Below are 26894 nucleotides of genomic sequence, written 5' to 3' on the forward strand. Positions count from 1 at the left end.
TTTTAATGTCACAAATATTTAACAAATCCCCTTAACACTAGAAACTTTGGTTAAAGTGTTTGTGATCAACGTGATGCACATCCTTTGAGCAGATCTTTACACATTGCATATATTTCTTTAGTTGAAGTTTCTAGAAGCATAAATGCTAGGTTGAAGGCTATAAACATTTTTAACGGTTTTGTTGTCTGTAGCCAAATTAGCTCCAGAAATAATCTTAAATCAATTTATACTTCCACCAACAATGTAGATTTCATTTCTCCATATTCTAGTGAAACTACTATATGGCAACTATATTTCTTTGATTACTAGTGTAATAAAAATTTTCCGTTCTATTATCTGACTTTCTACTTTTTCTTAAACTTTGCTTTAAATACTAAATATTAAATAAGAAAAGACAAACTTTGTGATATTATGCTATTTTTAAATCTCCTCTGCGGGAAAAAGAAAAACATAATCTTCTCTGATGACAAATTACTTATGGAATGAAAAACAAATTAACAGAATGAGACACCTGGGCCCATCAGACATATTTCCATGACACCTGTCACCATGGTACACGTGAAGTCCTGCATTGTTGGTCTTCTTCATTTCAGTACTGCTAATGTGAGTCCTTAACAGGTTTTAGACCCCTGTATTATGGGCAAGGGATATGGAGAACAAGTAATTTTATTAATAAAATAAAAATAAAAATAAAATAAAATTTTAAATATAGTTAGCATATACAAATTTGGAAGCAAACTGATGTTTAGAAATCACACAGTTCTCTTAGGAGGAAAGAGGGGTGTGCAGGTGTCCTAAGAAGAAACCAACTAGCCACAGGCATTCAGGTTGCCCTGGGGACCATTGAGCACATTTTATGCAGAAGATGCAGAACTTCAGCAGGTCAATTATATTTAATACCTGCCCTGATTTCTGGATAATTGTATCCAACTGCTTTGGATTGCCTATAGTATTTTAAATCCAGCATGTCCCAAACTGAATCTACCGCCCACCTCCCTAAATTTCACTGTTTTCTCCCTCTTCCTCAGGTGCTAGCATATCAATCTACCCAGAGAGTATCAATTCCCAAGACTCAATTTTATTTCAAATATCTATGTTTTCTCTAATATTTCCATAATTCAGGCTTCTATCTTAATCATTAAGTATTTTTGAGCCCTTTTTATGTGCCAGATCTTCGCCTAAGCTTGGTGGTGATGGGGGAGAGAGCAAGGCTTAGAGGGAAAAAAAGAAAAAAGCCTTGCTTTTTTGGGGATGCACTGGGGAAGTACACAGGTGAAGCAGACAGTAAAAAAGTAACTAGGAAATCTAAGGGGTGCCTGGGTTGCTCAGTTGGTTAAATGACCAACTCCTGGTTTCCACTCAGGTCATGATCTCAGGGTTGTGAGATGAGTCCCACCTGGGGCTCAGTGCTCAGTACTGCGTTCTCTTGGGATTCTCTCCCCTTCCCTCCTCCTGTTGTGCTCTCTTTCTAAAATAAATGAATAAAGTCTTAAAAAAAAACACACACACACACAACAAAACTCTAAGATGGAGGTGATTGTTTTGAATACCGCTTGCGGTTGCCCTCAGAGGTAATATTTAACCTATGATTTAAGAGAAGAGCCTGCCAGGATTCTGGGAGGAGCATTCTAAACAGGCCAGGTCAGGAAGAAGACTTTACTAGACTCAAGGAACAGAAAAGGGGCCATGTGTGCTGCCATTAAGGACAGTAATTGGCAGAATGAAACCATATTGGAACGTCATGTAACGAAGTCTGAATGTTGTAATATTAAACATGATGGGAAACTTTTGAAAGTTTTTAAGGAGAGAAAAAACATGTTGTGATTTATGTCTTTCAAAAAGAAAACCATGGCTGCTGTGGGAGACTGGATTATAGAGGGGGGAAGGTAGGTCCTGGTGATCAATTCATAACTGACCTGCTGAAGTTCTGCATCTTCTGCCTAAAATGTGCTCAATGGTACCCAGGGCACCCTGAATGCTTGTGGCTAGTTGGTTTCTTCTTAGAACACCTGCATACCCCTCTTTCCTCCTAAGAGATCTGTGTGATTTCTAAGCATCAGTTTGCTTCCAAATTTGTGTATACTAGCTATATTTAAAATTTTATTTTATTTTTAAGATTTTATTTATTTGAGACAGAGAGAAAGAACATGAACAGGAGGAGGGGCAGAGGGAGAGGGAGAAGCAAAGTCCCCACTGAGCAGGAAGCCTGACAAGGGTCTCAGTTCTAGGACCTGAGATCATGACCTGAGTCAAAGGCAGACACTTAACTAACTGAGCCACCCAGGTGCCCGTAAAATTAAATTTTAAAAAAGATCATTAACATTATACAAAACAATGCAATGTGAGAACAAGTTATCATTTCTAGGGAAAACTAGGCCAGTTTGTAAAGATATTACATGATTGAAAAAAAAAAAACCCAGTAAAAATCATGCTTTCTGCAACAGATTCCTTCATATACATCTTATGCCTTCACTCTACAGAAACTAAAGCTAGAAATCAGAAAATGCATTTAGGATTTAGCAAGAGAGAAAACCAGAGCACTCATTAGTAAAAACTTGCCAAAGATAGACTTTTCACCACTGTTTGAACTTTGGCAAATGAATATATGAGTATTGAGTTAAAATAAAATGTTTAAGGTATGCAGTGTGGTTTGTGTGTCCCTCTTTGGCCTGTCACATCAGGTGAGTGGGCTTCTACTTTGGAGCTAGAAGTGATACACTGGGTAAGGGAAAAAGAATCAGGGATAATAATGATTCTTGCCATTGCATGGGCTAAAGCAGATCTGCTGGGCACACCCTTCTGCTTTTGAGAAGCTGCTGATGCTCTACACTTCTACTGCTGACCAACACTTGTCCTTTCCAGCCTTCTCATTTCCATAATTCATCATGAATAACACAATTACCACCACACTTGCCACAGTGCTGTACGAGCAGCCTGTATTAAAAGCTGTATTGGTCTAAACTTCTTGAGGGGATCATGTGCTTAACAATTTGTATCACCCAGTGCTGACATGTGGTAGATGATCAATGTTTGTTCAATGGACAAATGAAAGAATAGGCTATCTCCTTTAATTTTTTGAACTGAGAAATCTCTTTGTAAGCATTAAAAGATAATCCATCCTATACTGTTATGTACTGAATGTCTGTGCCTCCCTCAAATTCGTATGTTGAAGCACTAACCTCCTAGTGTGACTAAATTTGGAAATGGGTCCTCTAAGAAAGTGATTAATGTTAAATGAGATCAAAGCGGGGTGTGTGTGTGTGTGTGTGTGTCCTGATCCAACAGGACTAATGCCCTTATGAGAAACACCAGAGAGCTTGTTCTCTGTTACCCAGAGTATCCTCACCAGACACCAACCCTGCAGGCACCTTTATCTTGGCACTGTCTCCAGAGCTATGAGAAAATAAATTTCTGTTGTTTAAGCCATCCAGTCTGTGGTTTTGTTAGAGCAGCCCGAGTAGACTATACGTATGTGTAGAATAGATTGTTTTCTCCTTCATATTTGGTTTGCCAGAAGGAGTCTCAGGAGTAAGCGAACTTTGGTATGTCTGAGAGATGGTTCTCTTTTAGCTTTCAAGAAAAAAATGTTTCTCCTCTGATTATTTTTCTTTACTAACAAAATACATAGTACCATCGCAGGAAGAAAGCCTTTTTGTTTGAAAAGGCTTTTACCCCCTAAAGTTAAACCTATAATTCAAATTAAAAATAGCTTTTTTATCTTGGTACAATGAACAGAACAACAATTTTTAGTAGTTTCACAAGTGGCTAGTTTCTGTGATTCCCTTAATCTTCCCTCAGACTTGTCACACCTCGTATCTGCAAGATGGTTTCCAGAGTTCTGCACATTACCTGAGATTAAAACAAGAGGAAGGGGGAGAGGCCGTACGAGCAGCATATTTACCCTCTTACAGGAAAAGCGAGCGATTTTCCAGCAGCTATCAGCATACTTCTATCCATCTCACTGGTCGTAATCCTGTCACAGGCTCAAACCTAGGTGCACGGGGAGCTGAGAAAACATTCCCATTTTGAAGGGGGTAAAGAAACTTCTGGGCTAGTCAATGGATGGTGGTATTTGCCATACAGGGTTACTGGAAAACGACTGGCAGGTGAGCTAATTTTAAGAAATAATCCTCCAGGTGGGCTTAATCACCCCAAGGTGGGCTTTTCATTTCACACCTTAGCAAAGAACTTTAACCAGCATCTAACCAATAGTTTTTTGATTACAACTAGCTAGGCTGCAAACATTTCATTAGGCAATTCTAATTCTATACCAAGTCTTATCTGTACCTATTACAATAGAATACTGACTTTAGCTACTGAGTATACATTAGCTGTATTGTTTATTGTTTTGTGTGGGGCTAATGACACTATTCTACTTTTCTGTCAATGATTCACAAGGAACTGGCAAGTGGGGTCTTCTAATTTGAGGCTATGGTTAAACACATAATCTGAGTTTATCAATATTGTATTTTGACCAAGAACCTACCCATAGCTTACCACTAGTTACCATTTCTAAGTTTGCATCCCACATTCACTGGTCCTACTTAAGAACATCTTTGAAAGGGAAGAATAATTTATCTTTGTGTAATTACTGCTATCCTTAATGGTGCAGTAATGGTGTTAATACAGGCTATGGCAAGTTTTTACCTAATGTAGTCTAAAATATCATTCCAATGGAGACTTATCAGAACAAAAACATACGTGTTCTAATTGAGACCTTAAATAGGGAGGAAAAGTGGGGTTGAGAAAATAAGAAAAATAAAGTCATGTTTACTACACAAAAGTAGATCTCCTGAGGTTCTATATGGTAGCCATGGTGAACACAATTTGGCTGAGGTTTGCCTAAAAAAATAAAAAAAGAGAAAGACAGTAATAAATAGTCTTTAAGGAAAAAATAAAAACAAAAACAAAGAAACCGCAGATAAATTCTTTAAGAAAAGCACTGCTTTTACTGCTGCTGAGACCTAAGAGAATTTTCTCTCATGAGTCCTCATAAAGGTACACTGTGGTGTAGCAGGCATCAGCCTTGAAATAAACACATGTGTTGAAAACGCAGTTTCTGATGATTGTTTTGCTAGTAGAAGCCAACAGCACAGAAGCAAATTGCAATGCAGTGAAGATAATTCTATTATCTTTTGGAAGAACTAAAATGTGGATCAAATATGTAGCTTTTTGAAAATCTCCCAGAGGATACAATTTAGATTCCTCTCTTTCCAAGTTGAGAATACAGGCTTGTTTTTAACATAATCCCCAAACTTCCTCTCTTTCCGTAAGTAATAAAACCCGTTTTAAAACTAGACAAATTATTTTTCGATGTAAGACCACTGTTCCCTTTTAATATCACAAACAGATGAAGTAGACTACGTAGATTATTTATCTGAGGAACATGGTTTTCTAAAGTGCTTTAAATGTCTACTCTCAGAACAGACAAATAAAGCACATTTTAAAATGCTGGTTTATGGTTTTACTACCTACCCATGAAGTTAATTTTTAAAAGGTTAAAAGAATATTCACAGAAATGTTTCCTGTTTGAATTATGTTCAACTTTTTTTTATTAATATTGGTTACATTTGTAGCACAGTGCACCTATTCACAAAGACTTAAAATGATAATATAAAGTGTAAACCTAAAAAATGATCATAAACTCATTCCATATCTGTGAAATGGAGCAGTTAAGTATAATTAAATTTACAATAATTGTAAGGGATAGAGAGAACACTGAAATGGAAGGGGAAAAATACTATTCAAGATCTAAACAACACAGCTACTGCTGTACTGAAAAAATAATTTATTAAATGAATATAATAATAAGATGCATCATAAAAGTAAAAAAAGTAAATTCTAAATATAAACAGTGGTTTATCTAATTAACAAGTTTTTCTTCACCCATCCCAAACTTTACATACAATCTTCTGAAAAGCCAGATTCAGAAGTGTATGGTTCACTTTAAAACAGACATATATGTAGCATTACAGCAACTGGGATTTAGCAAAGATCATCTTATCATTAGACTAAAAATGATATTAATTTAAATGATTGTTCTTTTTAAACCTTTTAAGCCTAGAATATTTTGAAATGAACAAAGAGAATAGTTTATTATATTCTTCCTGTCTCTCTCCCAGGAGACAGGTATACTTTGTGGAAAATATTCTGAGACAGAACATAGCTGTACATTTTGACAAAAGCTTTTAAAATTTTTGGTACTTTGTAAGAAACAGTGTCCTTTTTAGATCAAAAGTTAACAACAGCCACTTGATCTCTTAATCTATGTAAGCAGGATTTTAAATAACTACATTTTAGTATGTACATCAAGATACTGATAAACTTTTAGATAGTGAAGAAAACAAAACTGGAGATGGTTATTCTATTTCCCCAGTAAGTTTCCCTCAGCTTTTAGAAAGCACATGCAATTCAATATACCGAGCTGTATTTCAAAATGCTAGCACGATCACAACACTTATTAACAGCAATATGCAAAGCACTGGAAATAGAAAATAAATGAGTAACTTCATATTGTAAAAATGAAACAAGGCACTTTCAACAATTATAAGTCAATCTGAAAGAAACACTTTTTCATAAAGCTGACTCACAGACCCTAGCAGACTGGTGTAAAAAGTCAAATAGTGAAGGCACTACATAATTCTTTTTCCTAACTCCACTTACTAAAGAAATTCACCAATTAAACTTGGCACAAAGGAGTTTAATTATCATAAAGTGCATCACTTGGCTAAATATATTAAAAGGAAAATCAGCCTTAATATATTATAGCAACATATTCACATATACAGAAATAAAAATGCAATCCCAGGAGTCAATATAGTTAAGGAACTTCATAGTATATATGGCTTTTTATTTTGTATTTTTTTTTTGTAACTCCCTACTTGCTTAGAATCTTTATTTTCAAAAGATTATACCTTGATTAGCAAAAAGAGGTAGTATTCTGAAAGAGGAAAACTCACTGATTCTATAGGTAGAGATTTAAGATAAAGATTATGTGGAAAATAAACAAGTATAACATATTATAATAAATTAGGATACTTATCATAGTATTCTGATAATGTATCAGCTTTTAAAATCAAGGCTATTTTATCAGTTTAGCTATGTTATTTTATATTATTATAGCTCTTTCAAATAGTTTTCCTTTGGTATTAGAAAGTTTTCTTCTTTTAAATAGCAAACAGGCAATTTTTATTTACAGATGGTAAATGTATCGATATTTAAAACTTAATTCATCTTTACCACTGATTTAAATGACTAATGAAAATGTATCATGTCATAGATACAAAGAAGTATATATCAACCAGATAGTAACATGCATTTAATGTCCATTTAACTGATAAAATTGGCATTTTAAACACAAACTCAAACACACACACATACACGCAAGAGTATGCACACACACATTACTTTGGAGCAATATATTGGCAAAATACCAAAATAATTTATGCACATTATTTAAGAATTGAGTCTTGATAACAGAACTCAAACTAAATTTTTTTTTAGTGTATTAAATACAAAGGTTGGATAAAAGACAATTTAAAGCAGCAGTGAATACATTTCTTATCCCAATAACTTAAAAAACTTTTATGTAAACTTTATACATGTGCAATCTTTCTGTTTTCTGTAAATGCTTCACTCTTTTTTTCTTTTTAAATATTTGCCACTCTATTCTAAATTTGCTGAAACATATACATGGAAGAAACTGCTTGTCATGTATTAGTCTTCTTCAGCATTGTATGCCACTTCTGCAACTTCTATGTCTGATACAGAATTTTCAGGTTCACTAAAACTTAAGCATGGCTTATCATCAGTTCTGCAAGAAAAGAGAAATATGTCAACAAAGAGATTAGAAACATGCGATTTCACTTCACTATTACCTTAAAATTTTTTTTTTATCTAATGGAAAGATTATTTAAATACTAATGTGAAAATATTTAATGGAAAAGAATACTTAAATAATTGATCAGAAATTACACACACACACACACACACACACACATATATATTTAAGATTTTATTTATTTATTTGACAGAGAGAGAGGGAGAGAAACCACAAGCAGGGGTAGTTGGAGGGGGAGAAAAGAAGCAGGCTCCCCACTAAGCAGGGAGCCCAACGTGGGGCTTGATTCCAGGACTCTGGGATCATGACCTGAGCCAAGAGCAGCTGCTTAACAGACTGAGCCATCCAGAAATTTTATATTTTTAAGTTGTTATTACCAGACATCATCTATGGAGATATATTTTTGAGTCTTTCAGCTCTCCCAACTACCATTTATCACTAAAAATCCAATTTATAATGACCTTTACCAACACAAATTTGTTCTCATAATTACAGCTTAGCTGCTGCCACTAAAGTATTTACAATGACTTTGGATTTATAAGTAATAAATATTCTATGTGCTTTCAAATATACTATCTTCATCATTCCTGTTAGGTAGGCAGGCTTGTTGCTATTATAGTATCCCACTTTTTGAATGGAAAAAGACTGAGAGAGATTAATATGTTAAACTTAATAAAATTAATGAATTAAATGAATAGGTAATTTAGATATATCTTCAAAGTAAGTAATAATTTACAGCCTAGATGCCAAATATTCATTTTTAGGGACAGCCTAGAATATCAAATAGTCTTTATTTGCTCAGCAGATTCATGATATAATAACACTGAGTTCATAAAAAAAAAAACTTGATAGAGTATTACTATTTCCCTCTAATTAATCAGATAATTAGGCCATAATAAGCCAAATATTATTTACCTAGATTCCTCATGCAAAACATCTTGATCAACCTCAAGTGAGGAGGGCTCCACCTTTGGGATGTGTCCACCTTCTGTTTCTGATGCGTGCAATGACTCTTCAGGTTCTAAAGACAATGTTCTGAAAGTAAATTAGAGCAACAAGTTATTTCCTACAAAAAAAGTATTAGTTTATTTTTGTAAATACACATAACTTTATTAGTCTTTAGCTATTCTTAATATAGCTAATAGATTGCTGACTCTGGGAGTCAACAGAGAAACTAGTATTTATAATTAACGTAAAATGATTTTAATGTCAATTAAATATGCTGACAAGAACACAAACTACAACTTTCATATGTGAAAAATTGGTAGAAATGCCTAGAAATAAAGATACCATTTAAACAGGTTAAAATGAATAATGTTTATCTTCAACAGCTAGAGACTTGTATTTCTGATGTTTCCCATCCTTCAAATGTTCAGCCTCCTAAATAATTTATCAAAAGGCAATTTTCCCAATCTATAAGAAATTACGCCAAGAGTCTAAGACTTCTGGAATCAGAAATTTCCTAAATCATACTAAAATACAAAGGGCATTTAGCCCAGAGTATTAAGAGTTTAATGAGTAAGGCTAAAAATGTAAATATCACAATACACCTGATTCTGCTCTCTAGAGTTTCTATATGAAGTTGCTTTTCATGCAGCAGTTTCTTCAGTGATTCCACCTCTTTTTGTTTTTCAAGTAGTTCTTTTTGAAAACGGTAGTTTGTCTCTTCTAAAGTTTCACAGAAAGCCTTAAAAACAAATGAAAAATTCAGAAAAAAATTACTTATGCAGTATCTTCCTCAAGAGCATTTATTTGAGGAGTTAAAGAACATAACCAAAATAATATGTATGCAGCCCCAACAATTTGTTCCCTTTCCTCATCGTTTTCGGTCTCTGCTATCTTGCTATCTGCCACCTACCAGCAGGACTTCTAACTACAGGTCCCCTTTCTTGAGAATTGTTAATCAGTAAGCCACATTGCTTGAAATGAGTATGTGATAACCCTATAGAGTAGAACTGGGGGAAAAAATGACCAAGTTTTAAGTTTCTGTTCTCCTTCATCTATTTTTGCCTAGTCCTAGATGAATATACTTTTTTGAAAAACTGACTATTCATTCGTATTAGCTTAGCAGCAATAATATTGTAACAACCTCCTCCACAACACCAAAACAATGTTGGGTTCTTTTTTCAACATTGTTTTTCTCTTGCTTCTCCTTTTCCCAGATTCGTTCAAAGTTGACATGTTATCCTTCATACCCAGGATACTAAACACTGCTGAAATAAAGATTAAAACAAACAAAATCGTTCTACCATAAAAAATGATGTCATGAAAATATGTGGGTCACTTATTTTGGTGAGGCGTTTGGCATTACTGATCAATTCTTTTAATTATTCCTAGTTATCTCTCACTCCCTGTCCTGTCTTCTCTCTGACTGTTTCAGAACTTCACCCCTGGTAAGTCCCCTACAATGTGTTACTATTGCTGATTCCAAACCCAGCAGATGATCTGGATTACTGTATCAGGGGAAAAAAAAACCCACTGACTCCCTGAATCCTGGCTACCTTCACATCCTGTTCTTTTCCTTAAGAACATGAGACTCTTTATCTTATCTACTTACTCTTCCTCCTCTGGAAGTGTGTTCAACCACATACACTTTGTCTTAAATTTTCAACCTTTCCCCTTCCTGGACCCTAAACCTCCTTAATAAACTTGACTGAAGTTCATTAAGCAAGTCCTAAAAATTTCTCTATAAAGAAAAATCATCACCTCTCTCTTAATCATGACTAGCTATTAACTCACCTCCTTCCTTTCAAAATGAAACAATTTATCACAATAGGTTTTTATCACCCAAATTTAGCCCCCCATTTACTTCTAAAATCATTTAATTAGAGGAGTTTCATTCTCTTTTTCTCTACCAACTATGCCCAGGGAAAGGCAAACAATGACCTTCTAATTGTCAAATCCAAAGTGTTATTTTAATGACTTCCCTGCATGTCACTGTTGATTTAATTTTTTTTTTAATTTAATGGAATCTCTTTCATTTGGCCTCCATGAAACTTTATGGTTTGCTTCTTAACTTGGACAGCTACTTCTTAGCTTTTAATCTGTTCTTTGCATGTGGGCATTCATCAGAGTTTTGCCTTTGGTTATGTATTCTCTTGTTCTATATGTCATTCCTGGGCAATTGCACTTACTGTTAAGACTTCAGCTCTCATCTCCACTATATGCTATCAACTTCTAATGGGTTTGTTGTTGTTATTAATCTCCACCCCTCAACATTTCCTGAGTGCATAGACATCATTCATATATCTGTTGGTCCTCTTCAACTAGATGTACCAATGGCAAGTCAAACAGCGTTCACAAGGGAGTATCTATTCTACCATCTCATCATTAAAGTCATCAAGCAGGCATCTTAGATCACTGAAGTCCCCTAATTTCTATGGCCCAAAGATAACCCAGTCTCTCTACCTTTCCCTTACCCTCATTCCCTACTGCCTCATCAACACTTCTTATGTTTTTGTCATTTTTTTTCTCATTTCTACAGTTTTCAGTTCTTTTTTTTTTTTTTAAAGATTTATTTATTTATTTGACAGAGAGAGATCACAAGTAGGCAGAGAGGCAGGCAGAGAGAGAGGAAGAGAAGCAGGCTCCCTGCTGAGCAGAGAGCCCGATGTGGGACTCGATCCCAGGACCCTGAGATCATGACCTGAGCCGAAGGCAGCGGCTTAACCCACTGAGCCACCCAGGCGCCCCCAGTTTTCAGTTCTTAACCAAACTACACCACCAGTAAACTAATTGGCTCACCTATGTTTACTTTGGCAATATAAGCTGGCTTTCTTCCCTTTTTTTTTTTTTTTTAAATTGTGTTATGTTAGTCGCCATACAGTGGACTTTCTTAAAAATACATTTGATCATGTTACCTATGATTTAATACTGCCTAAATAATAAGGCCAAATATATGTAGGCAAATGAAGTACCTTATGATGTGACATATCCCTTTTACCCCAACTTCATAGCTTGATGTATTTACCTTTCCTTTCCTCTGGTCTTCTACATAACCCATGTTCCACCCAACTGAATTATTTTCAGCTTCTCAAATATTTATCTTTATATAGATGGAAGTATTTAATATATATCAGTCTTATTTTTTTTACCTAATGACATAAGATGAACGTTATAAACATACCCATATTTAAAGATCTGGGTATAGTCACATATGAGAAAAACTGAACAGTGTTCAACAATCATGCAAATAGAACATAGGAACACAGAAAAAAAAAATAAATGAACCACACATAACTTCCACAGATAATAGTATGGGTGACCAGGCAAACTAAGGCTTCTGGCTATAAAACACCTAGCTAAAAATCCAACTTTTTAAAACAGCTATGTGGGCAAGAAACAGAGGTAAGTCTCCGGGAACAAAAACAAAGAGAAATGAAAACAAGTACCACCAGGATCTGCACTAACATAGCTTTGGGTAATGGGTGAAAAAGGAGTGAGGAGAGGTTGCTTTTGGTAACTTTGAACTTTAAACATCAAGATAAGAGATGAATCAGGGACGTTTTAAGGGCTAGTGACAAAAAATCAGATACTTAGGAATAAATAAAGTAAGGACTCTGAAGAGCAAAGTCATTAATAAAAGTCACTCATCAACACTGGAATACATCAAGGAAGATTGTGTGTCTCATCTTGGCCTATATGTGGGAGAGGTAAAGTCTTTCCTGAAGAATCCGTAACTATGGGCCAATGTCTCATGTGGATTTTGGTTTGAATTTACACTGTTCACAATCAGTCAGAAATACCCTAGCTTTGAAATTAGCATAAAAAATGGTCCAGGATCAATGATACTCAAGATATGCCTGCAGAATAAAACAAACTTCTATGGAAGGATATACCCTCAAGTTTGGCTGTTCAGTGTTCCTGGCGACAAGGTTCTAATCAAGTCAACTTTATAACCTAAATTACAAAACGCACTTGGATATCATCCACTGAAAAGAGGATTAGAATTCCATAAACTTCAGATAGCATATTATGAGATAAAGACCATAAGAGATGAACATGTAAAATGACTGGAAAATATTTTTTAAAAGCCACTGTTAAAAAAAAAATCAGGTATACCTGAGACAAAACAATAGAATGTCAAGACATGACAAGTATAGTCAATATTATTAAGATTTTTTTTTTAAAAGATTTTGTTTATTTGACAGAGAGAGATCACAAGTAGGTAGAGAAGCCGGCAGAGAGAAAGGAGGAAGCAGGCACCCTGCCGAGTAGAGACCCTGAAGTGGGACTCGATCCCAGGACTCTGAGATCATGACCTGAGCCAAAGGCAGAGGCCACACCCACTGTGCCACCCAGGCATCCCAATATTATTAAGATCTTAATGGAACAGTAGAATAATCCTACCTGAAGACAATAAACTGGAAGCTAGAACTAAGAAAATTATAGAATTTATTCATTGAAGAATGAAGCACAGGGAGATGGAGACATAACATGAAAGGTTCAGACAGATGGAAAAGGAAAATAACACACATATTTATAAATTGGTCTAAAATAGAGAACAGAGAGAATGAGGAGAAGCAATATTCAGTGAGAAAACAGCAAAAAATTTTCAGAACTGATTAAATAGTAGCATTTTCAGACTTGGGAAGAATAATGCATCCCAAGGAAGAAAAAAATAAACACCACCCACACATAACATGGTAAAACTGCAAATGTTAAAATCAAAGAGAAAGTCTCTAAAACACTAGGGAGAAAAAAGAGTTTACTAGAAAGGGACAACAATGAACTGAAAATAGATATTTCACAGCAGTTCTACAGCAAAGGCAGGGGAAAAGACCTCAAAGAACTGAGAAGGACTATCGAGGTGAAATTCTAGGCCCAGTTAAATCATACTTCAAGAATGAAAGTTAAGATTTAAAAAATTTCAGACATTAAAGACCTAAATATTACCAACACACATTCAGTGAAAGAGCTATTAAATGGTGTATTTTAAGAGCAATTAACTGAGCCCTAGTTGAAAAAGTGAGACAAAAGAACTTAGAATGATGAGGAAAGGAAGTGCCAGTATGCAGGTAATTAAAGGAAGCACTGGCTCACTTTCGGGAGGCTGTACACAACTTGGTTCTAAATTATTTGATGAAAACAATATATGGCCATTAAATAAAAATGAATATAGAGCTTAGAAGCCAGGAATAGAAGGAAAAAGGGAGGAAAGAAAACTCATTAACTAAAAGAAAGGAAAGGAGAAAAAGGTAAATAAAAGGCACAAAATAAAATGGCAGAAATAAATACATACATATTGGTAATTACTGGACACATCACAATAAACTTGCCATTTAAAAAACAGATTGTTCTGTTTGTATCAAAAACCAAAAATACCTCTATGATGCTGACAAGAAACACACTTTCTTTTTTTTTTTTTTTTAAAGATTATTTATTTATTTGAGAAAGAGAGAGAGAGCAAGGGAGGGAGAGTACAGAGGGAGAAGCAGACTCCCCGCTGAGTAGAGAGTCTTAACATGGGACTCAATCCCAGGACCCAGATACCATGACCTGAGCCGAAGGCAGACTCTTAACCGACTGAACGACCCAGGTGCCCCAAGAAACACATTTTAAATATACAGATAGAAAAATACTTAACAGGCAACAGGCAAATCTGCTCTTTCTTCCCTACAAAAAGTGTAGCTTTATTAATCTCAGAGCAATACGTTTTAAGTGGCAAACATTAGGCACAAAAAGAGTCACTACCTAATAATAAAAGGAATGATTCATTAGGGATATTTCAACTACAGAATTCCAAAAATTTTTTTTAACAACCAACCATTATGAGTGAATTCAATATACTACTTTTGGTAATTAAAGATACGTTAAGAGATTTTTAAAAATCAGAGAAAATGCCTTACATCAATGTATTTTAAAATCTGTACGATTTGCCCAATTTTCTTAAAATACACCAAAACTGAGCCCTAAAAAACCCACACAATCTGAATAAGCAGTATTCATTAAAGAAATGTAATTAGTTGTTAAAAATCTACCCATACAACTACTAAACAAACTAAAGAAAATATCAGAGTCAGGTTGTCCTACAGGTGAAACACAGAATCATTTCCTTTAAAGTTAGAAACAGAGGAAAAGGATGTTTGTCATAACTGCTTCTACTTACTCTAAAGATCCCAGGTAGCACAAAAAATTATGAAAATAGAATGAAAAGTATTAAGGATTAAAACAGAAAAATTGTAACTGTAGTATTTCAGGGGATATGATTATCTATACAGAAGATTTAAAAGGATCTACAAACTAATGAGAGATTTCACCAAAGTATAACATATAAAATATATAGAAAACAATAATACAACAGTAATAAATTAGAATATAGTAGGGGTGCCTGGGTGGCTCAGTTGTTGATGGTCTGCCTTTGGCTCAGGTCATGATCCTGCAGTCCTGGGATGGAGATCCCCACTGGGCTTCCTGCTCAGTGGGGATGCTGTTTCTTTCTCTTCCTGCTGCTCCCCTTCTCGGGTGCTCTCTGTCAAATAAGTAAAATCTTTAAAAAATACCAATTATGATAAAAAAAAAACCCAAATAATAAATCTACAGCTTTCCCTAAAAGTTTTAGGAAAAAATTTAACCTTTTTTTTTTTTTTTGAAGATTTTATTTATTTGACAGATCACAAGTAGGCAGAGAGGCAGGCAGAGAGAGGGGAGGAAGCAGGCTCACTGCCGAGCAGAGAGCCCGATGCGGGGCTTGATCCCAGGACCCTGAGATTACGACCCGAGCCGAAGGCAAAGGCTCTAACCCACTGAGCCACCCAGGTGCCCCAAGGAAAAAATTTAACCTTTACTGAAGACTTTTAAACAAGACTTAAAGCAATGATCTTATTGATAGGAAGACTGAATTCTATAATGACTCTGCTCTTCAAAATTAATCAATAAGTGTACAATAATTCCAAACAAAATGCCCCAAGGATCTTTTATGAAACTCACAAGTTGGTTCTAAAATTCATATGGAAAAACAAATGGTTAATTTTGAAGAAGAAGTAGGAAGGGAAATCTTGTCTTGCCAGTTACAGAAACTATAAAGCCACAGTAATTAGTTATCACAGTATGGACTCAATAAAGAAACAGAATAATTATTATAACATAAAAGCAAATAGAAATGCTAGAGTTGAAAAGCACGATAGCTGAAGTGAAAAATTAACAAGAGGAGTTCAATGGCAGATTTCAAATGACAGAAAAATGAGTCAGTGAGCTTGATCAACAGAAATTATTCAGCCTGAAGAGCAGAGGAAAAATGATTGGAAATAAAATGAACAACACTTCAGAAACCCGAAGTACAATGAAGTATACAAATATATGGCTAATGGGAATCCCAGAAGGAGAAGGCTAAAAGGAAATGACTGAAAAATTATTTGAAGAAATAATGGACAACCACTTCCTAAGTCTGATGTAGAACACTAATCTACTAAATCCAAGAAGCTCAATGAAGCCAAATTTTGATAAACACCTTGATATATCATAATCAAACTGCTGAAAGTCAAAGAAAAAAATCTTGAAAGTAGCAAGGGCAGAATGGCTCATCATGTCCATGAGAACAATATAATTAAAGGCTGATTTTTCCTCAGAAACAATGGAAGCCAGGAAACAAAGGAATGATACAAAGTAGTGAAAGAAAAAAAAAACATCAATAAAATTATCCTTCATAATGAACTTTCCTAAATAAACAAAGGCTGAGAATTTGCTGCCGTCAGACCTGCCTTACAAAAAGTACTAAGGGAAGGAATGCCTTGAAGCTGAAATAATGTGACACTAGATGATAATATCAATCCACAGCAAGGAATGAATTCTGTAATGACTTTGCTCTTCAAAATTAATCAATAAATGTACAATAATTCCAAACAAAATGCCAGAGGGCTGGAAATAGTAAGTATATGGACAAATATAAAAGTCTGTAACGTATTTTTCTCATTTCTTCTCTTAATTTCTTTATAAGAGAAAAGACTATATAAAGAAATAATTATTATACTGGGTTTATGACACACAGATTTAAAATATGTAATAAATAATAGGGGTGTCTGACTGGTTCAGTCAGTGGTGCATGTGACTCTTGATCTCAGGGTTGTAAGTTCGAGCCCCATGTTGGGCCTAGAGCTTACTTAAAAAAAATGTAATTATAGCAATATCAAGGAGAGGGGACAAAAAGATGTACTGGAAATAAGTTTATGATTCCCTGGAATTAACTATTTCTCTGAAGTAGGCTGTTAAGATGTATACTGTAATACCTAGAACAACCGTTAAAAAATAAAAAAGTAAAAATTTTTATAGAGGAATCAAACTGCCATATAAAAGATGTGTATTTCACATAATAGTAGGCAGTAAAAGATGAAGAAGACCAAAAGAGATGAGACAGATAAAAAAATAAATTGCAGGGGCACCTGGGTGGCTCAGTGGGTTAAAGCCTCTGCCTTTGGCTCAGGTCATGATCTCAGGGTCCTGGGATCGAGCCCCGATCGGGCTCTCTGCTCAAGCAGGGAGCCTGCTTCCTCCTCTCTCTCTCTCTGCCTGCCTCTTTGCCTACTTGTGATCTCTGTCAAATAAATAAATAAAAATAAAAAAAAAAATTGCAAATGGCAGATGTAAAAGGTAAAGAGTTAGATTAAACAAAAGACCAAAACCCAACTATATTTATATTGTTATATACAAGAGACAGACCTTAGATTGAAAGACACAAACTGAAAGCAAAAAAAAAAAAAACAAAAAAAAACTATGTAAACAGTAACCATAAAAACCTGTAATAAACAAGACTGTATCGTACTGGCATAAGGACAGGTAACTGGGTTAATGGAAGAGAATTAAGAGTCCAGAAACAAATCCATTCCTTTATGTTTATTTGATTTTTGATAAAGGTACCAACACAAAAAGTGTACTGGCATAATTAGGTATCTGTAGGAACTTAAAACCCTTATCTCATACGTTCTAAATATCAGGTCAGAATGGATTATAGACTAAATGTAAGAAACTATAAAACTTCTAGAAAAAGAATGGAGAAAACTTTTGTTAACCTGTATTAGGTGGAATTCTTTTTTTTTAAGTAGGTTCCACACCCAACATGGAACTTGAACTCATGACTTGAGATCAAGACTTGGATGCTCTACTAATTCAGATAGCCAGGCACCTCTGGGTGAAGAGTTCTTAATGGTACAACATCATAAGCCATAAAAAAAAGGTGAGTAAATAAACTTCATTAAAATTAAAGACATTAGTACTTCAAAAGACACCATTAAGAAGATGAAAAGACACACAGAGATCAGGAGAAAATATCTGCTAATCAGGTATCTGATAAAGGGACTTATATCCAAAATAAAGTCTTACAACTCAATATAATAGCTAAACACACACAAAAAGGCAAAAGACATAAATAGCCAATTCATGAAACATAAATGGCTAAAAAACACATGAAAAAGTGATCAACATATTAAAAAAAAAGTGACCAACATAAAAAATTAGGGAAACGCAAATTAAAACTATAGCACAGTACCATTACATACCCACAAGAATGGCTATACTTCAAATCACATTTATGAGGACATGGATAAAGTGAAATTCTCATACACTTGTGGTGGGAATGTAAAATGGTATAGCTACTTCAGAAAACAGTCTGTAAGTTTAAAAAGTTAAAACATAATTTGCCATATAAGCAAATGTTCCATTTCTAGGGATCAATCCAAGAGAAATAAAGACAAATGTCCACACAAATCCTCTATGAGATTGTTCATAGCAGCATTATTCAAATAGCACATAACTGGAAACTATTCAAATGTCCAACTGGTGACTGAATAAAAGAAGTGTGGTATATGCAAAGTATGAAAAACCATTCAGCAACAAAAAGTATTGCTTCTATATTTATAGAATATGAATGGTTGACCCTCAAAAACATGATGCTAAGTGAAAGAAAGTAGATATAAAGATTATATAATGTATACTGTTATGCATACTGTATTTGTAAAATATTATGTACACTGAACACTGATCACAAACACACATACACACACACGCACGCACAAAATATGACTCTATTTATAGAAAATAACCAGAAAAGGCAAATTTGTAAAAACTGAAAGCAGATTAGTAGTTGTCTGGTGCTAGGAATGTTGGACTGATTGCAAAGTGTCTGGCAGGAATTTTTTTTCAACATGATGGGAACTTCTAAAACTGTTATGGTGATGGTAGTACAGTTTTGTAAATTTACTAAAAATTATTAATTGGTACTTTTACAATGGAACAGTAAATAGCTAATTTTATGGATGAAATTTTTACTTCAATAAGGCTGTTTCCAAAAAGCTATGGCATTTACTCTAATACAAAGAACAGATTCAGTTTAACTGAAAACATTACAAATCTACCACTTAAATCTGTTCCATTTAAATGCAATTGAACATTTGGGGGTGGGGGAAAACTTGCATAAAATCCTACCTATTATTACCAAATCTGTTTTGTGAATCTAGCCAACTGCTTCAAGAAATAGGCCACTCTAACACGTCAATTAGCGTAATTTGAGGAGCATCAAGCTTGAGTTGAATTGATAACAAGACAATAAGGTAAGTTTTAATTGAATTTAATTGTAGGCTCTTTACTTTGATATTTAGATGGGAGAAAACTCAGCACAGAAAAAGCATTTTTAAATGTAGTAAAATAAATTTCCAGATGATTTTTTTTTCCCCAACAGTAAAAGGAGGAAAAAACCAAGATTTAATTTTAGAGCTTCATTGATGGCACGGCATGTATGAACTTTTATTTTTCCACTAAACTAGGTTCATGTATTTCAATGAAAGACATCTTTGACTCAAACATTAAAAGTTTTCTGTGTAAAACGATCATGGTCTGAAATTATAATATTTTGCTGTTTGCTATTCCATTCAGGAAACAATGTAGTTATTGTACTGAATCATTTGTTCCCCTTTCCATGTGATACATAATACAGCACTTACCCTGCTTTCTTCTAGGCTATCAAATGGACCTGGTGGATCATCCAGACAAAGAAATTCTCTCACTGCAAGGCTTTTCAGAGGAAAAAAAATAAGGTGGGGTACAAATAAGTTTACAAAAAACAGAAAGCAAAAGTTACTTTGAAGCTATACAGTGTTTTAAGCAAGTTGGTTTTGTGGATATACCAAAAGCAGCAAGTTGGTTATGTGTTTTCACACAACCAACCAAACACAAATATAAAATCTATAGAAGACGCAAAGATTTTAAGCCATTTTCTAAGATCCTATGAACACAGAGATTGTAAATCCATGCTACATAAAAACTGCAGGACAGGGGCGCCTGGGTGGCTCAGTGGGTCCTCTGCCTTCAACTCAGGTCATGATCTCAGGGTCCTGGGATAGAGGCCCCCCCCCTTCCCGTAATCCGGTGCTCTGCTCAGTGGGGAGCCTGCTTCCTCCTCTCTCTCTGCCTGCCTCTCCACCTACTTGTGATCTCTGTCAAATAAATAAATAAAATCTTTAAAAAAGAAATAAAAAAACTCCCCCAAAACCTGCAGGACATAAAGTATAAATCAGAATAATGGTATAGGAGACCAACCTAATGATGAGTAGAAACAGGATTACTTCCAAAATTATTAATTTAAACTATTCTAAAAATGTCATTATCCTGTTATGCAGAAATACAATTTCTAATTTATACTTCATTTGTTTTATTGTCAGGAGATGCTTCTTCTTCTTTTTTTTTTTTTTTAAAGATTTTATTTGTTTATCAGAGAGATAGAGGGGGAGAGAGCGAGCACAGGCAGACAGAATGGCAGGCAGAGGCAGAGGGAGAAGCAGGCTCCCTGCTGAGCAAGGAGCCCGATGTGGGACTCGATCCCAGGACGCTGGGATCATGACCTGAGCCAAAGGCAGCTGCTTAACCAACTGAGCCACCCAGGCGTCCCGTCAGGAGATGCTTCTAAATAAAGTAACAGAAAAGTATTTTCTCTGAAACAAGTTAAAGATATTTTGCAATCATGTTTATTACACAATTTACTTATTTTCCCTAAAAAGTTTAAGAGAAAAAAAATACTGAAAAACTCATTTCTGAACTACCACAAATTTTGAAATAATGAAATACAGTTGACCCTTTAACCACACAGGAGTTAGGGGTGCTGACCCCCTGTGCAGCTGAAAATCTGCATATAACTTTTAACTCTCCAAAAAGTTAGCTTCTAATAGCCTACTGTTGACTGAAAGCCTTCTCCATAACAAAAATGGTCAATTAATACATATATTGTATGTCCTATTATATACTTCATTTTTTACAATAAAGTAAGCTAATGTTTTTTAGCAAATCATAAGGAAAATACATTCATAATGCTATGCTGTATAAAATGCATGTATAAGAGGATCTTAGGCAGTTCAAACCTGTGCTGTTCAAGTGGCAACTATAACAGTGCACTGTCATCTTTCTCAATTATCAGAAATAGGTTAAAATAGAAGAAAATTTAACTTCCTTATTACAAAAATACTTTTCTAAAAGCAATTTTGGATTGAGAGGCAACTCTGTTTGCATGTTAAAACATGTATGGAGACTTAAAACTTTTAGGTATAAAAGGATAAAAATATGATTATCTTGAGGTTCTGTATAGATGTCAACCTATGCTGAAAAGGGAATGGTAACATTGGGGTTTTTATATTGGGTCAGACGGGTTTATGATGACAGGATGGTCATGAAGAGACAAATGGAATATACAGGGAAACCTTTCCAAAAGTAAAAATAATGTGAATTAATATAGAGAAATGGTGTTAAGAAATTAATCCAGAAGACTGCAAAGACAGAACAAAGAGAATTGAATCTGTGGACAATAAAATCTTGACAATACTGGTAATAAAGGACACAGATTCAAGGAAACAGAAAAAACCTGAGTATTCATAGTCATGAAATAAGAGATGGAAAGGATCTTAAATGTGATCTAGTTGATTTTTAAAAAATGTGATCCATAGTGTGCTTTTTATCCTTTTCATGTGTTCAGCAAGAATTATACCTAAACACCTCCAGGAATAGGGAGTGTTCCACCTCTTAGAATAAACCATCATATGTTTGAAAAATACTGAAAATTATACGAATTATTTCTTTTACTGAGCTGAAATTTTTTGTCATGCAGCTTCTACTCAAGAATCTTAATTCTGCTTTTGAGCCGTTCAGGGCAAATCTAAGTCCTCTTTCACATGATAACCCTAAAAGCACATTTTAAGTGTTATATTTCCTCTAAACTTATATTCCGCCCAAAGCAATACTAATACACTAATATTCTCTTTTCTTTCATCCTGTAACAAAATTTATTGCATACTTAAAGCCTACATGGGTCTGCACTCATGGAGCCAACATGTTCCCCCAGTTTTACTGAGGTGAAACTGACAGTTAAAAATTGTACGTGTATTTAAGGTGTACAACTTGATTCAAGTATACATTTTGAAATGTGAACTACAATCAAGCTAATTAACATATCTATCACCCCACATAGTTACCATTTCTATTATTTTTAAAGTACATTTCACAAAGGGCTTTCATATATCCTATTTCATTTAATTTTCACAATAATCATGTGAGGTGAAGATAGGCATTACATTTCCCATTTTACAAATGATACCAAAGTTCAGAGAGTTAAAATGACCCATACAACGTTACAAGTGCAAGTGGTAGAACAAGACCTTGAATATGTCTTCTGAGTCAGAATATGTACCTTTTTCTACCTTTAAATTCTTTTCTGCTATATTTTGGTTCATTTGGATCCTCTCCTCTTGTTGGTCACTTCCCTCAGAAAACATTCAACTTGTCTATCTCCTTTAACCAAGGCCTCTAGAATACTGCAGTTGGTCTAAGAGCACAGAGAAGAACAGGACAACCACACATTTTTTTGGTTTAGCTATATATTTCTATCCACCCATTGTTAGAGAACAAACTATTAGGCAAAAAATGAGCCAGAGGAAATAAACTGATTTTGGGACTGAGAGGTCAGAAGTATGGATGAAACCATGAGAACAGCCTTTAAGATTGATATGGAAAGTGCACAGAAGTTTACAGAAGGGTCTTTTTTTCTTTTTAATACTTCAAGAGTATGATAACCCAATGTGAGACACTGTTTTCTTGTAGGTTTATACCCAGACTTCCTCATTCTTTAGTAACATTTTTATGTTTGCAAATTACCCTAGTTATTGAAATGCTGCTGCTAGGAAAGAAAAAGTAGTTAAGTAGATATGTATCACTTTTTATATCTTTGACTTATAGTAGAAATTTAACCCAAGATCAATAGTGATATTGACAATGTACCCAGCTGCAGGAATCTTTTTTGGAGGGGCTTTTCTATTTCATTCGCCTTCCCTAAACATCTTTATGATCTATATTACTGCCTCATGACCTATTTATTTTACATTATACTTCAGTAAAAAAAGAAAAATCTTTATGATCTACATAGCTCACTAGTGTGCTACTCAAACAAAATCCAATGGATTTTTTTCCAATATAGTTCAAGGTCATATTCCATGCCCTACCTTCTTTAAATTGTAACATAAGAATGAAATTTGAAACTGGCTATACAACTCTGATTTATAAAATACTTTCTCAGGGATTCACTACATTTTCTGTTTCAACAGGACTCAGGTGGCAGAGGAAGAGAGTCAGTATGCTCATACTATTCCCATAGGAGAGGGCCACACAAGAATCTCTGGGAGATGGTTGCATTTGAGAAAACAATTTCTTTCACAGACATTCTGATACCTTTTTCCCCCCTTCTTGAAAAGGAAAGCTTTACCCATGCTTGAGAACCACTGACTAGAGAACTTTATTTAGATTTGATAAATATTTGACTGCCTCTGTGTGCCATGGTTCTGCTCAGTGATTTCCTCCATATTACCAATGTATAATTTATAAACAAATCAAGTGAATTCAAATAAAATATAAATACCACTCTATTATTATTAAATGGTCTATAAATTAAATAGAAATCACTTTTCTCCCAGAGAATTGAAATTTTTCTTAAAAAAAATTTTTTTTTAATTATTTTCAGTTAGCCACTGTATATCATTTGTTTTTGATGTGGTGTTCAATGATTCATTAGTTACATATAACACCCAGTGCACATCACAACAGGAGCCCTTCTTAATACCCACCAACCTGTTAACTCCCAGAAGTCATTTTTTTTTTAAAGATTTTATTTATTTATTTGACAGAGAGACAGACAGACAGACAGTGAGGGAGGGAACACAAGCGAGGGGAGTATGAGAGGGAAAAGCAGGCTTCCCGGAGTAGGGAGCCCAATGCGGGGCTTGACCCCAGGACCCTGGGATCACGCCCTGAGCTAAAGGCAGCTGCTAAACTGACTGAGCCACCCAGGCACCTCTTTAGAAGTCAGTTTTTAAGAAAAAGTCTCACTCTTTTCCTCCTTGTTCACCAATAGGTTCAATATAGCCCCCAATCTCTCCTCCATATTCAATCTTTAATACTTTTGGTTCCATTTGGCTATGATAATAAAGCTAAGAGAAACAGGATAAAAAGAGAAACCTATCTAAGAGAAAAATCCAACAATCTGGAATTAAAAGGTAAAGAAATACTTTGTATCTTTCTATGCCCTTTATAACCTAGAATAGTTTTTAAGTGTGTTTGGGAAAATTCTATTTTAAAATTGAGATCAGTTGTTGACTTAGCTTGCCTGAAGATAAGGAGACCACAGATGGTATCCCTCAGCATTTTTTATTATCAGAGCAAATTTGCCCTATAACTTTCTCTTCCTCTGATTCTCTAAAAAAGTTTTCTGTCAGAGTTCTACTATTTTCAAACTTAGAAAATGATTTCATCTGGTGCACTTTCATCTTCAATTTACTATTATAGTTTACTCTTTTTCTTTCATAAATATGTATCTGTTTACATTTGATTTTTTTAAACCAGTAATTTAATAGCTAAAAGAAAAAAAAAAACCCTTAAAACTAATGCAATCCATTAAAAGGTCAGTCAAGAACTAAATATATGAAAGAACTAAAAATACTAGATACCAGTTCTGTCAAAATCAAATTAAGCACAAAAAGCCTACTGCATGAAAATATTCCTCAAGGATTTCAGATAGAAATGCTTTATCAGTTAGTATTTCTCTTCAGGACACTCTACCAGCTAAAAGAAAGTAACAGAAAATTGACATTAAACACAACCTGGAAGATAAGGACTCAGGGATCAAGGCTGGTGACAGTGAGGGTCACAATGGAGGTAGGCTGACTGGGTATGAGGCTGAAGCACTCACATTTAGAATCCTGTGGTGGAATATCGGGGTAGTGGGGAACCAGTTTAGATCCTGATTATCTCTTGCCTAATTACTAGTCACTTTTGCCCCTATGTTCAGTTTTATTCCTTCTAATCCAGAGTACTTCAAAAACAAACATTTTATGTCAAACCCAGGTTAAAACTCATCTATGCTTCTTCTAGCAAGAGGGAACAAAGCCAAGATCTGTGTGCTGGCATAAAACACCTGCCTACATTCCAGTTTTAACTGTTTTTCCCTAACTGACACTTAAAATAGTACATCTTCATAACTATTTCATGCCTCCATACCTTTACTCATGCTTGCTGCTATTAACCCAGCCCATCCTTCCTATCTCTATCTGGCTAACTTGTTCTTATTCTTTGTGGCTCAGCTATTATCTCCTCATGGAGTCTCTTCTGATTAGGTCCCCTTTCCTACCCATGTTAGGTTCGGTCCCTGCCCCCCCCTGCCCCCCGAGAGAGAGAAAGCGCATGCGCATGTGCATGTGCATGAGGGAGCAGGTGCATCAGCGGGCAGGTGCATGAACTGGTGTGTGAACTGGTGGTGAAAGGCAGAAGGAGAGAGGGAGAGAGAGAGAGAATCTCAGAGAATCTCTGGTCCATACCCAGCTCAATGCCTCATGTGGGGCTCAATCTAACGACTCTGAGATCATGACCTGAGCCAAAATCAGTCTCATAACCAACTGAACCACTCAGGTGTCCCTAAGTTCAATATTCTTCTATGGATTACTATGGCACTGTGAAGAGATCCTTTTCACAGCACTTATTACATTGTATTATTAGTATTGTCTGTTTATCAATATCAAGTATTGTTTGCTTCACCAAAAGGTAGATGTTTCTGGACTGTATAGATCATATTCAAACCAATTAGTACACTGTAGAATAAGTATTCCACAAATAAGGACCTTATTTCTAAGAGTTATACAATTAGAAAAAAATTTAATGCAACTGTTAAGAGCATCAGAACAAATTTATATCCACTGCTGCAGATAAACACTCTACTACAATTCTCAAATTTGAGATGAATTTTAGGTTTTAATAGATACTCCTACTTTCCCAAGAAGGTAAACTGTGGACAGCAATAAGACCAAAAGTCTTAAGAGTTAAAAAGTCAAAAGCTGGTTGCTTCCGATGGTGTAACCTTAAGATTCACGAGGAAGCACAATGAAAAGAATACAATGAGAAATCTAGTGTTGAAAGGGAACTTTCAGAAGCTACTTAGCTCAAATACCTCATCTTCCAATTGAAGACATTGATTAAAACCAGGTAAGTAACTGATTAAAATTATTTTACTATTGAGCTCCAAAAACTAAATTTTCTATAAGGTCTCTGACACCCAATTTAATTAGATGAGAGTTTAAATGTATCTGAATACAAAATATTTGGCTTTACTGCATTTAAAAAAACTATCCATAATTGAATGTTTACCAAACTAACATTAGTGGTGAAAATCACTTGACTAACCTTAGCAAAGTGTTGGTTCTCATGACTTGGGACTATATGAGCTTTGCATATATAATTATAAAAAATACTAAGAATAATTTCTCTTGATAATATCTTTATATAAAAAACAACTTAAATACATTTAAAAAAACTTCCTGTGAGAACATAGTTCAGGTTGAAAATGAATAAAAAAATAGTTTAAGTATTCTTGTTCCAGAATTATAGAATTACTGAATTTTACAACTAGAAGGGATCTAAGAAGTCATCTAATCCAATATATCCCAGATAATAATCCCCCCTTCAGTACCACCGATGCTTATTTAGCCTTTTTAAATGCTTAAGGTAAAGAGAAACTCACTTTCTCAAAAAAAAAAGCAGAGTATTT

General features: G+C 34.8%; 1 protein-coding gene across 2 annotated transcripts in view; it reads right to left on the reverse strand.

Moving 5' to 3' along the window:
- Window positions 1-5771: 5771 nt before the first annotated feature.
- Window positions 5772-26894, reverse strand: part of SNX16 (sorting nexin 16) — a 41980-nt gene continuing 20857 nt past the window's right edge. For both annotated transcript variants that reach the window (XM_059394783.1, XM_059394782.1), the window contains 4 exons: window positions 19771-19840; window positions 9391-9527; window positions 8756-8875; window positions 5772-7813 (listed from right to left, as the gene is read on the reverse strand). In XM_059394783.1, the coding sequence (XP_059250766.1) occupies window positions 7717-7813; window positions 8756-8875; window positions 9391-9527; window positions 19771-19840 (424 nt within the window). In that variant the 3' untranslated portion in view covers window positions 5772-7716. The remainder of the gene's footprint in view (window positions 7814-8755; window positions 8876-9390; window positions 9528-19770; window positions 19841-26894) is intronic.

Source organism: Mustela nigripes, chromosome 3, assembly GCF_022355385.1.
Source record: "Mustela nigripes isolate SB6536 chromosome 3, MUSNIG.SB6536, whole genome shotgun sequence".
NCBI classification, from domain to species: domain Eukaryota; kingdom Metazoa; phylum Chordata; class Mammalia; order Carnivora; family Mustelidae; genus Mustela; species Mustela nigripes.